This window comes from Petaurus breviceps, unplaced genomic scaffold (genome assembly GCF_028583685.1).
Source record: "Petaurus breviceps papuanus isolate PSGF00001 unplaced genomic scaffold, PetGlider_PUasm1.0 184, whole genome shotgun sequence".
Taxonomy (NCBI): Eukaryota; Metazoa; Chordata; class Mammalia; order Diprotodontia; family Petauridae; genus Petaurus; species Petaurus breviceps.
The window spans coordinates 16,179,207-16,192,592 of record NW_027185793.1 but is presented as its reverse complement, the minus strand read 5'-3'; the positions used below and the strand labels follow the sequence as shown (position 1 = coordinate 16,192,592).

Sequence of the window (13,386 nt, the reverse complement as noted above, 5' to 3'; positions counted from 1 at the left end):
ATTTCTCTAACAAATAGATAACTGAAAAAAAAATAGCTGCAAATAGATAACTGAGTCAAATTTATAAAAATAAGTCATTCCCCAGCTGATAAATGATCAAAAGATCTGAACAGTTTTCAGATGAAGTAATCAAAGCTATCGATAGCCATCTAAAACAATACTGTAACTCACTATTGATTGGAGAAATAAAAATTAAAGCAATACTAAGGTACTACCTCATACCTGTTAGATAGGCTAATAGGACAGAAAAGGCAAATGACCAAAGTTGGAGGGGATATAGGAAAAATGAGACATTAATGCACTACTGGTGGAGTTGTGAACTGATTCAACCATTCTGTAGAACAATTTGGAACTCTGCCCATAGGGCTATAAAACCATTTATACCCTTTGACCTAGCAATACCACTACTAGGTCTGTATCCCAAAATAAATAAAAAACAAAACAAAAAGTAAAAGGACCTATATGTACAAAATATTTATAGCAACTCTTTTCTGGGGGTAAAGAACTAGAAATTGTGGGGATACCCATCAATTGGGGAATGGTTGAATAAGTTGTGGTATGTGATTATGATTGAATACTATTGTACTATAAGAAATGATGAGCATGATGCTCTCAGAAAAACATGGAAAGACTTGCATGGGCTGATGCAAAATGAAATGTACTGTATACAAAGTAACAGTAATATGACTTAGCTATTTTCAGTAATACAACAATTCAAGACAATTCTGATTTATGAAAAATGCTATCCATTCCCAGAGAAAGAACTCAGAATACAAATTGAAGCACTTTATTTTTCTTGAGTTTTTTCTTTCTGTGTTTTCTTTCACAACATGACTATTATGGATATGTTTTGCATGGCTATACATGTATAAAATTGCTTGCCTTCTCAATGGCGGGGTGAGGAGGGAGGAAGGTAGAGAATTTGGAATTCAAGAGTTTTAAGAAGGAATGTCAAATATTGTTTTTACATGTAACTGGGGAAAATAAAATACTAAATAAAAATTGTCTAGCAAAAAAAAATTAAACATGATGTTTTCCTTAATCTCTTTCTACACTAATTCATTTATTCTTATGCAAGTTTTTAGAAGCATTTAGATTTTTTTAAAAAATTCAGCCCTGTTACTTCCATTGCTAAAGGCTTAAGGCTTAAAATTTTAATTATGTTACATTAAATGTAGATGAGAAAAAAACCACAGCATCATTTTAAATTTAATTTTTTAATTATATTTATTTAAGGGACGGCCAGGTGGTGCAGTGAATAAGAGCTCTGGCCCTGGAGTCAGGAGGACCTAAGTTCAAATCCAGCTGCAAACACATAATACTTACTTAGCAGTGTGACCTTGGGCAAGTCACTTAACCCCAAGTCACTTAACCCCAATTGCCCTGCCTTCCCCCCTCCAAAAAGACCCCCCAAAAACTGAATTCACTTGTTTTTAAGTTTCATCTGCATTATTAACACTTTTTAAAATCTAGAAATCAACAAAGGAATGTTTCAGTTCCTGATTTGTAGTGATTGATTTCTGAGGTATGAATGTATATTTTGAAAATATATCAATCTCTCAAAGCTGGTGAGAGCTGGCTCCGGCACAGCCCTGGGTATAGTTTAGATACCCTAAGATATAAATTTCCAACCTTATTCTGTAAGCTGTTGAATAATTTAAAGTAATGTGATTTGTTCCCCCCAAAAGTATGTATATATACACAAATATATATGTACACATACATATGTACATATGCACATACATGCATAGCATGAGATTTTGCTGGTTTCAAATTCTATTTCTGAGATTTACTACCTGTATAACTTTGGGCAAATCATATAGCCTTCCCAGACATCAGTTTCCTCAGCCTTATAGCATTTTATAAGGAGAGGAACAGACTAGATGACCTCTGTTGTTCCTTCCAACTCTAAATCTTCCAACTTCTAAAGAAGAACCTCTTTCTGTTTTTTGGTTTTTTCCTTTTATTCCCCCTTCCTCAGAGAGTTGGCATCTAATTAACTAGTACCTACTACTGATATTCTGACTAACAGCAGAATTGCAAGAGAAGAGATGTATTTGGGGAGGCAGGGGCTGTGGCTACAGCCTACAAATCCACCCAGTTGGCTTCCCCACTCAACACCAGGGTAACATCTCCGCCCTGTAGAGATGAGAGAATAGACTCAGCAGCTATAGTGGGATCTGGCTGCTCGAGGTGCCCCACGAGGGTACGAGATAAGACGGAAGTGAGCAGGCAGTGTTCGCTACTTACGCTGACGCTTTCTGAAATGACTCAGCACCAATGGTGGAACTGGTGACATCTTTTGCATTGTTAATACAGAAACTTAACATAGGGAATAGAAATGACTTATTAATGTAGACATTAAAGTAGAAGGTCAAAATATGTAAAACTTCTTTAGAAATAAACCCTTGGCTAAATAATGAATACTGTTTTTCTGGCAATATTTTCCAAAGTAAAACTAAGTTAAGTGTAGTGTATCTATTGTCCTGCTCACACTAACAAGTTGGATTCCCAGAGATCAGTTGACTATTTTCCCCTTAGTGGTCTTGGGGTAATCCTGAGATGTTGGGGATGTCTGTCTAATGTTATTGCTCACAAACCTCAATCAGCATTCTTGACTCATTATTTATTCATTAATACCAATTAGCCAGTAAAGGTTAATTACTTTTTAGTTAAAGGTATTTACTAAGATGGCATATTAAGAACAAGTGGTAAAATTATTCCTGCAAACTCCATTTGTTACTGTTGTTCAGTTGTTTCAGTCATGACCAACTCTTTGGGACCCCATTTGGGGTTTTCTTGGCAAAGATACTGGAGTGGTTTGCCATTTCCTTCTCCAGCTCATTTTACAGATGAGGAAACTGAGGCAAAGAGGGTTAAGTGACTTGCCCAGGGTCACATAGCTAAGATGTGTCTGAATTCAAATTTGAACAAAGGTCTTCCTGATTCCACGCCCAAACTCCATATTCTTCCACAAATACATACAGAATCCAAGGGAAAATGGGTTCAAGTTTAGAAAACACATGTGGCAAAAGAATAACACAACTCCTGCTATCTCTGTAAAATCCTGTAATTGACCTTCCTTATTGGCTCTAATTTGTCTTTAGTTCCTAATGCACACAGCGCTTTTAGGCAGTGGTGTTATGAGGACATTGCTAATACTTCCATAGGAAGTTCAGAAGCTTCCAACTTTTCAAATTTGTAACATTAGAGAAGGGAAAGGATGCCCACACCTACCCCTAACCCCAAGGAATTCCTTCTTAGGAGCTTGGATGAAGCTGCTTCCATCAGAGGACTAACTTGGCACTGGAATGCTGGGTTTCATTTTCTCAACAAAGTCAAACCAATGTATTTCCTGTGTAATGTCATTTAATTTCATTTTTCAGGTCTTACTCCTTCCAGATTGATTAATGAGATTTTATACCTAATGTAATACCTTTGATTAATTGATTCAGTATAAGTGTTCTCACCAGATAAAGGTATCAGGACATCTTGTAACTTTAAGTGAGATGGCTGGAATGATTAATTGAATCAAACTCTCTCTCTCTCTCTCTCTCTCTCTCTCTTCCCCACCCCCTCACTGCCCAAGGAGTAGGGGGGAAGGGGAGGGGCACAGGCCCCAAGAAATGTGTATCCCTGGACAAATCATTCATTTTGAAAGTGAATCATAAGTGAGTACTGTCTTAAGTAAGCATTGCATGTTCCTTTTAAGAAAAGATTTTCTGTATTTTTATAAGAACAAAGCCTGGATGCTTGATACTTTGAAGAAGCAGAATGTCAAAGAAAATGGCAGGATTAAAGGATCTTTAAAAACCTAGTACTTTAAAAATGCTATGGTTATGATGAGGGATGGCTCCCAATAGGTTCAGCAGGAACTCTGATCTTATCTAAGACCAGAGAGCCTGGGATTCAGTCTGGAAAGAATTCAACTCAAGCCTAATTGGAGTCAGAGTTGTAAAAGTTTATTTTACACTTTACAGCAGGCAAGGATCCTTAGGGGACCTGCAACCTTAAAGGGGTAGAATTAAGATTTATATAGAATCATCCATAGTAGAACCCATGCCAATTATGCTAACTAGGTGGGTCAAGGGCTGATGGAGAAGTGCCCAGTCTGCCACCCATCAGTGTCATGTTTGACAAGATTGATGTCTGGAAACCAAGGCTCTTAAGGAGTTAACCCAGAGATAGGGTTCTGAAGGATTCATTGAGGCAGCCAAGGAGTCAACCAGATTCATGGGGGCAGTGGGACACTATACAAGGGGGAGATAATAGTTGCCTAAGCTGGAATGTTTATAGATATTTTTGTGAAGGATTCATAGGAATAGCTTGTCACTGTTCCAAGCTGAGATAAACAATTCATGAGTTGTTGCTGGGCAGAGTTAATGCTCTGAAGCTTGGGGGGGGAGGGGTTGGAAGTGTGATTTTACAAACTGGTTTTACAGACTGATGTTACAAATTGGTATTACAAATTGTTAGTTTAGTATTTGTGTATAAACTAGTCTTACTTAGGAAAATAAGGTTCTTAGGAAAAACTAGGGAGCCCCATGGCAGGAAACTCTAGTGAATAATATTGCTTTTAGCACCCAAACAGTAAAGATTTAGGAGAGCTTTTTTTAGCCTTTCACTGTGGAGAAGGTTAAATTACTGGGCTTGGGGAGCTAATTGAGGAGAATCAAGCTGTAAAAAATCTATTCAAAACAGATTGTCATTAAAGTACCAAATGTAAAACAGATAAGACTTAAGAATGTCAGAATGGATCATCAGCGGTGCTGTTATAGTATAAATTGCTTTTCCTGTTTCTGTTCATTTCATGCCATATCATCATAAGTGAATCATCTTTTTCCCATTCTACTTGTTTTTGGAACACCGTAAACATGTTAGCATCTTATAGATTTTTCAGCGGGCCGTTGTGACACCACCAGCATCTGAGAAGCAAGTTTATTTGCTTCTTGTAGTCTTGATAAGTTTGCTGTAGCTCACAGTTCATAATTATAAAGAGCAATATATGGAAAACAGCTTTACTAGTTTGTTTTTATTTTAACAGAGTCAAGATGATGTGGTTATGGTATAACAGAGTACAGGCAGTTCAACAGACCTTTGGATTATTGTTCAGAAAAAGTTGTGCCTCCAAGAAAACACTTCCGGTGCTGACCCTATTCACAAAGGTAAAGAACTAATCAATTAGCATTTTGGTAGAAATACTAGTAGAGAAAATATGGACACATTCTAGAATGAAAATTGGAGCATAAAAAAGAAGCTGAATGGAGTAAATTTTTGCCATTCTAAGGTTTTTATATCTTAGTTTGCCAATCAGTATCTAATTAGGAGCAATATTTTCTTGTTCATATATCTCACATCCCTCAGTTCTGAAAGAGTAAGTTCATGAGATTTTGATCTAAGTCTAATTTGTGCCAGATTGCTCTCTAGTTTTCCCAGCAGTTTTTGGCAAATAGGGAGTTCATTAGTTGTAGTCTTTTTTTTTTTAAAGCAATGGGGGTTAAGTAACTTGCTCAAGGTTACCGGCCAGTTATTTCTGGGTGTGGTGCTGAGTATCTGAGCCCGGATTTGATACAGGTCATCCGGACACTGGAGCCAGTGCTCTTACTCGCTGAGCCACCTGGCCGCCCCTAAGCAATTGGGGTTAAGTAACTTGCTCAAGGTTACACGGCCAGGTGTTTCTGGGTGGGTGCTAAGTGTCTGAGCCCAGGATTCGATCTCCAGGTTTATCCCGACACTGGAGCACTGCGGTGCTCTTACTCTCTGTGTTACCTGGCCGCCCCTATCTGTAGTCTTTGAGTATATTGAACACTAGACTACTAGGTTAGATACCTTTGCTCCTATATATCATCTACCTAATCTGTTCCATTGACCAACTTTTTTTATGTCTTCTCCAGTGTAAAATAGTTTTGATGATAACTGTTCTATAGTATAATTTGATATATGGTACTTCTGGACTCTCTTCTTCTTCCCACTTTTTTTCCCAATTATTTCTTTTGAGAATCTCTATTTGTTTTCCCTTCATATGAATTTTGTCATTATTTTTTCTAGCTCCTGTCAAAATAACATTTTTATTTTTTTCAGTCCTATACCTATCAAAGTGATAATTTGATAGCTTGGCATATGACTGAATTAGTAAATTAATTTAGGTAGTATTATCATTTTTATTTTGTTACTAGCCTAATCATGAGGAATTGGTATTTCTCAGCTTGTCTGAGTCTGTTCTTATTTCTGTAAAAAGTGTTTTGTGGTTGTTTTCATATAGTTCCTTTGTGAGGAACTTGGCAAATGTGATTTTGAATGGAATTTCTCTTTCTATTTCTTCCAGCTTGGGTTTGTAGGTAAAAGGCTAATGACTTGTATGAATTAAATTTAATATGCTTCTATTTTGCTAATGTTATTGTTTCAAATTACTTTTTTATTTGGCTTTCTAGGATTATCTGTGTAGACCATCTCATCATCTGACAAAAGCCACAATTTTTGCTACATTAGTTCTTAGTTATGGACCTGTGCTAATTCTTCAATTACTTTTTCTTGTAATTTGTATTGTTATAGCTAGTATATCTTGCCGTGTCAGATAGTAGTGTTGATTATAGGCATCTTTGTCTTATCACTAAACTAATTGAAAAGTTTTATTTTATCACTATTACGTGTAATTCCAGCTCTTGATTTTAAATAGATATGATTTACCATAATAGGGAAAAATCCATTTAATCTTATGTTATTTAATTTAAAAAAAAACAGAAATAACTGTTATTTTTCAAAAGCTTATGGTGTTTTTTTTGCTTGAAAGCAAAGGGAGAGAGAGATACTATGAATGTAATGAGACCCAATAGAAACTGACGTCTTAACTCTCAGTGGGTCCCCAATGGATATGCCTCTACTACACTCAGTTGCAACCTAATTTTCATCTGAAAATTAAAACAAAACAGAAAATAAATTTGATAACCATTAAAAAGGGGGAAAAAAAGGACATTTAGCGATTAGAGACAGCATTCAGCTTTTAAGCACTGTGCAGTGAATCCTGAGGGGACTCTGATGCAGTTGATCCCAGCACAAGTAAAGGGATCTGTTCTCCTAGTTCCAGCACAAGTAAAAGGATCTATAATATGTATGGTTTCTGACCCAGAGGTTCTCCTGCATCCCACTAAGACCAGAGCCAGGAAGATACTTAGGAACTCATACTGGTGGCTCTTTTAAAAAGCCTATACTTATCTTATTACTGCTCCAAGGATTTTCTTCACTGAGGGAGCAGGGGTTAGGGAGGCTTTTTACCACCAAGGAACTGGGTGTGTTGCATCATAAGTTCTTGCAGAAATGTGATGCATCGCTGGAGCAGTGGCTTCTGAGGGTATATACTAATGGGATTAATGTTGGGATTCTCTCCACAGCTGAGTTTACATAAGCATGGGGAGCTCTCTGGGAACTTACTGTTAAAAAGTCAACTAAATCAATTAAAGTCTCTCCGTGGAGAATGCCTTTTGTCCCTTTGTGGATAACTGAGATGGGGAGTTGTTTGTACTTGTCCCCATAAAGAACAGTTCCTATTTCAGGCAGCTACCCAATGGGGATCTGCAAAGGAGGTGGTAAAGTTTCTAAAGGAAATGGGTTTGAAAAAATAAAAATAAGTTTAAAAAAAGGAAATGGATTTGATAGAATTGATCTATCCTTCCCCTCACATACACACAGCCTGACATATTCTATTATTAGACTGCATCAGGGACAATTATATCCTGCCTTTTAGGTATAGTCCCAACTGAACAGCTTCAGACTTTAATTCTGGGTCTCTTCTTCCACACAATTATGTAGATATAGACTGAAGAAATTTCCATATGTTAGGACACTTGTGACCTGAGCAAGTACTGTTGTCAGTACAAATAGGCACAGAGCCCATCCCCTTGTTAGGTGACAGAGAAAGATGGTACCTTCTCCAGCAGGGACCTTTGAGTTGTGACTCCTGAAACATGGGTTTGGTAAGAAAGCAATTGATGGTGAGCATATGAAAGTGCTAATAAAACTGTATAGGGAAATTCATCTTAGTGCTGTAGGAATCTTATAAAGCCCCTTCCCCATTTGGATCATTATGGGGAGATCATTGAGGGAAGGGGTATCATGAGATTGTGGGAGTGAGTATCTATATGGGCCCTTTCAACAACTTTATGCAGATTACTGTAGGTGGAGCCAAATGTAAATCCTTAGTTGCCCAAAGAATCGTATGTGATTGACACTAAACAGTACTGGGTCTCCAGGTAGGTAAAAGATGTTTCTTTTCTAGTAACAGAAATGGAGGAAACTGGAGGACTTTGTTATACCAGTTCTCCTTAGAACAACACTTTGTTACCTGTAAGGAAGGCATGTGGCCCTTGGCAGTTTACTGTGGATTAAAGAAAACTGAATAAAGTCATTGTGCCTGTCTCTATAGCTTTCCTGACCTCATTAATGATATAGACAGGAAACTTAAGCCCAAGGTTATTGTCATAGTGGGGGAAGGGAAGGGAATAAGCATTTATGTAGTACCTTCTGTGTGCTAAATGCTTTTACAAATATTATTCCATTTGATCCTCATAACAAGCCTGTGGGGGCGGAACCAAGATAATGGAGTAGGAACACAAATTTGGCATGGGCTCTGGCTCCAACCACTTCCAATACCTGTAAGAAAATGACTCTAAACAAATTTTAGAGCTACAGAACCCACAAAGTGACAAAGAGATACAAATCTCCCACTGAAGGCAGCCTGGAAGGCTGACAGAAATATATATGTCAGTGTGGGTGTATATATATATGTACATGTCTACATAGAGGGCATAGGATGAGTTTAATATGAAGGGATGATATTTAAAAAATAAAACCAAGAGGTGAGAGAGGAATTTATTGGGAGAAGGAGAAAGGGAGAGAGATTAGGGTAAATTATCTTGTATAAAAGAGACAAGAGAAAATTGTTACAATGGAGGGGAAGAACAGGAAGATGAAAGGGATGGAACAACCTTACTCTCATTGAATTTGGCTTAAGGAGGGAATAACATACACACTCAATTGGGTATCTTACCCTACAGGAAAATAGTGGGGATGATAGAAGGGAGGGTAGATTGGGGGAGAGGGTAGTTAGAAGCAAACACTTTTGAAAAGGGATATGGTCAAAGGAGAAAAAAGAACAATTGGGGGGGGGTGGGATAGGATGGAGGAAAATATAGTTAGTCTTTCACAATATAACTACTATGGAAATGTTTTGTGTAATTACTCAGGTACAACCTATATTGAATTGATTGTCTTCCCAGTGGGGGCGGGTGAGGAGGGAAGAAGGGAAAAAAACAAACTCAAAACTTAAAAACAAATGTTTAAAAAAAATTCTTTTTTTACAGGCAGTTGGGAAATAAGATATACAGGCACTGGGTTTTAGAAATCCATCTTGTCCTACTAGAAAGTGGGGGGGGGATGGGGAAGCATATAAGAGAACAGATTGGGGGAAGGGGTATTCAGTAGGCTTGCTATTTTGGAGTGGGGGTAGGAGAAAAAGGGGGGGGGAAGAAATTTGTAACTCAAAATCTTGTGGAAATGAATGTTGAAAACTAAAAATAAATAATCAGAAAAAAAATAACAAGCCAGCAAGGTAGGTGCTATTATTAACTCATTTTACAATTGAGGAAACTGAGGCAAACAGGTTAAGTCACTTGCCCAGGGTCACATAGCTACTAAGTATATGAGAATGGATTTGCACTCAGGTCTTCCTGACTCCAGGCACTGTGTCACCAACTGCATATTATAGGGACAGTATCAGTTCATACAAGTTTTCACTCATTTCTCTGAAACTGTACCTTTCATCATTTATTATGCCATAGTAGTAGCCCATTTCATTCATATACCATAATTTGTTTAGCTGTTCCCCAATTTATGAGTACCCCCTTAGTTTTCAGTTCTTTGTCCCCACAAAAATACCTACTCTAAATCTTTTTAAACATATAGGTCCTTTCCCTCTTCATCTCTTTGGAGTATATGTCTAGTAGTGGTATTGCTGGATCAGGATTTTGTTTTTCTTTTATCTTTTACATTACAGTTGGGTGAAGTCAGGAGATAGAACAGAAAAAAATAAATGCTTGTTAATTTTTTTTTTTTAAGCAATCAGGGTTACTTAACTTGCTCAAGGTTAGCAATTGGGGTTAAGTAACTTGCTCAAGGTTACACGGCCAGGTGTTTCTGGGTGGGTGCTAAGTGTGCTATGCTACCTGGCCGCCCCGATGCTTGTTAATTTTTAAAATAAAATAAAATAGTCTGAAGTATGTGTAATGTCTAAAAATAAGTAATGTTATATGTAGAAGATAATCTCTGCTTCCAACAAAATGCCATATCAGGATTTTCACTAGACTTCTATAAATTAACCAGTCTTTAAAACAGATTGAATATGAAGGATTTTCATTCTTAGAAATCATGCCAATTATTTTCATGAGGTCTTTGAGGGGTTTAGGTTCCTTTTAGAAATTACTGTGCATTTCATGCTACAGTTTAGGTAAGTTTTATCTGTTTTTTAATCTGTTTTTACTTTTTTTAAGGAGAGAGAAGGGACAAACTAGCAAAGATGATAGTATGAGAAAGCAATACAGCCCAGTTTCCCCCCCACAATTATTCCAACATAGAGTGAGAAAGTTCACAAGAATGGGTAGGGATCAGCAAATCTAAGCAGAAACAATAATGGGTCATTTTCAGGGAGGAGGTTGAATCAGGCAGACCTGTGTAGAGCCTGCAGGACAGGACAGGACAGGGCTAGGGCCTAGGGCAGTGTACCAGGGCAAGGATTAGTGGCAGACACAGTGTAAACAGGGCTTGATGATATGTACTATGAAGGGAGCAGAAAGGAGCAAATGTGCATTTGTTTATCTCTGACCTTCCAGAATAAACTAAAGCCTCTGGAAGAAATGAAGCAACCTTTTAGAAATTATATTATAAAAAAGTGAGAGCTGTAGAGGAAACAATTAGAAAAACAAAGAGAGCACTGAAGAATTTTGCCAAAGACTTGGCAAAATTAACAGCTTACTAGAAAAGGTGCTACAGATCCTCACACTAGTAACAGATTCCTTGAAAACCAGACTGAACCAAACAGATATTGATGATTCCATGAGAGAGCAAGAAATATTAAGAAAAAAAATCACAAGATTGAAAAAAGTAGAAAAAACTGATATCATGAAAATTTCTTTAGTAAGGCAAACACAGTGATGAAAGAGGGGACATGTGTAAATCTGATAGATTAACATAGAATGAGAGAAGGCACCATGGCACAGTGAAAAGAGGACTGGACTTTTTGTGTAACAGCTTCATTTTTCTCTTCCTTCTAGGATCCGTGTCCTCTTTGTGATGAAGCAAAAGAAGTCCTCAAGCCATTAAAAAACAGGGTAATCTATGTATACATAAAATACAGTACAGTTTTAATGTGTACCTTATATGAATTTCTCTTTGAGAAAGAATATTAAATAATCCCCCCCAATTTCCGTTATTTTCTACATATTTTGATGCTGATCTGCATAAAAGTTATTAAATTTGAGAGTACTAATTTTCTTGTCCTATGACTCTTAGTATTAAAAATAAGCTAAAGTGAACAGGCAGGAGCAATGTTAGTGAAAAAAACCTTCATCTTTATTGCCTTGGTGTCTCCATGTAACAGATCTTCACATTTCTTGAATTTACATTCAGAAAAATTTCTGAACTAGTTTTCAGAAGATGATCTATTCAGGGCATATTTTGTTCTGACAGGAAACTATGAGCCCTCCTAATAAATATGGAATAAGTGAACCAGAAGTACAACTGGTTCATGGTGAAACTGACCTAGGTGTGAAGATGAAGGATATTTACCAAACCCTGAACCAAAGAAACCACTCAGCATTAGATGTATGCCAGTTGGTAGTAGCTGGAAATCATGCAAAAAGCCAAAAAGGTCATTGTTTGTTATTTACTATTTTTTTATTTCTTCCAGTTTATTTTGCAAGAGGTGGACATCACTCTTCCAGAGAATTCAGCTTGGTATGATAGGTACAAGTTTGACATACCTGTCTTTCATTTGAACGGTCATTTCCTGATGATGCATAGAGTAAATTTATCAGAGCTTGAAAAACAACTCAAGAAACTTGAACAGCAAAATCACTAAAGTTGACTCATACCAAGGTGGTTTTCCCATATTATGTAAATGTAAAATACCTCAAGAATGTGACCAGGACTTCCTTCTAGGAGTGAAATGACCAAGCTTGACCCCAAAGAAGAGATAAAACAACTCCTCCCACAGCTTTGTATAAATGGAGAACCATGGATGTGTAAAACTACATATAATTACAGCTTTTTTGATATGTTGTTTAGTTTTGTGGAACTATTTTTTCTTTATACTTTTTTTAAAATAAGGGATGGCTCTCCGGGATTGGGTGGGGAAGGGATATAGTAGGAAATATAGTTCATATAAAAACAATATATTTTTAAAATTATAAGCTTAGAACACATGTAGATGAATAACCAAAGAGGATCCTTAAACTAGAAAGAAAGATGAAACCCTGAAAGACAGTACAAGACAAAGGAAATCAAACCAATCCCAGAAGAAGCATAAAACCCTGTGAAGTCCCAAAAGGCAATGAAACAATAAGAAGTTCCAAAACGATTCAAAAAAGAAGTGAAATCCATAAGAAAAACAAATTAGGAAGAGGAAAAAGTCAGAATTAATAGCTTTCAAAGCGGAAATAATTAACCTATTAGAAAAAAAATGAATGATGGCAAGTTTCTCTAGTCCAGCAAAAAAAAAAAATAACAGATTTGGAATACAAAACAAAACAAAACAAAATTGATGTCAGATCTACAGGTATTTGCTAAGAGTCAGTTATGTATCGGGAACTGTGCTAAGCATTAGGAATAAAAAGGAAGGTAAAAAAAAAATCTAATGGAGGAAGCAACAGTCAAATGGTTACGTATAAATAACATGTAAACAGGATAAGCCGACAGTAATCTTAATGGGAAGGCGCTAGCATTAAGGGAGATTGGGGAAAACTTTTTGCAGAAGGTAGAATTTTATTGGGACCTGAAGGAAGTCAGGGAAACTAAGAGACAGATAAGGAGGGAGAAAATACCAGGGATGGGAGACAGACCATGAAAATGCATAATAATAGAGTGTCCTACGAGTAGCCAATGTCATTGGACTGAAGAATCCATGGAGGGGAGTAAGGTGTTAAGATTGGAAAGGTCATAAGGGCCCAAGTTATAAAGGGTTTTAAAAGCCAAACAGAATTTTATATTTGCTCCTGATACAGAACCATTGGAATTTATTGAGGAGGGAGTGACATGATTAGTCCTGTTTTAGGGTAATCAGTTTGACAGCTGAGTGGAGGACTCTGTTAGGGAAGACCAATCAGTAGGGTATTGTAATAG

General features: G+C 36.9%; 1 protein-coding gene across 5 annotated transcripts in view; it reads left to right on the top strand.

Annotated features, from left to right (window-relative positions):
• The window catches only part of CUNH5orf63 (chromosome unknown C5orf63 homolog), a 29,260-nt gene extending 16,932 nt beyond the window's left edge, over positions 1-12,328 (top strand). For 3 of the 5 annotated variants that reach the window (XM_069088171.1, XM_069088174.1, XM_069088173.1), the window contains exons 2-4: positions 5,045-5,165; positions 11,322-11,378; positions 11,957-12,328. In XM_069088171.1, the coding sequence (XP_068944272.1) occupies positions 5,052-5,165; positions 11,322-11,378; positions 11,957-12,127 (342 nt within the window). In that variant the 5' untranslated portion in view covers positions 5,045-5,051 and the 3' untranslated portion in view covers positions 12,128-12,328. Of the gene's footprint in view, positions 1-3,589; positions 3,672-5,044; positions 5,166-11,321; positions 11,379-11,956 lie in introns of all 5 variants that reach the window. The other 2 variants (XM_069088170.1, XM_069088172.1) reach the window with 1 other exon arrangement.
• The last annotated feature ends 1,058 nt before the right edge of the window (positions 12,329-13,386 follow it).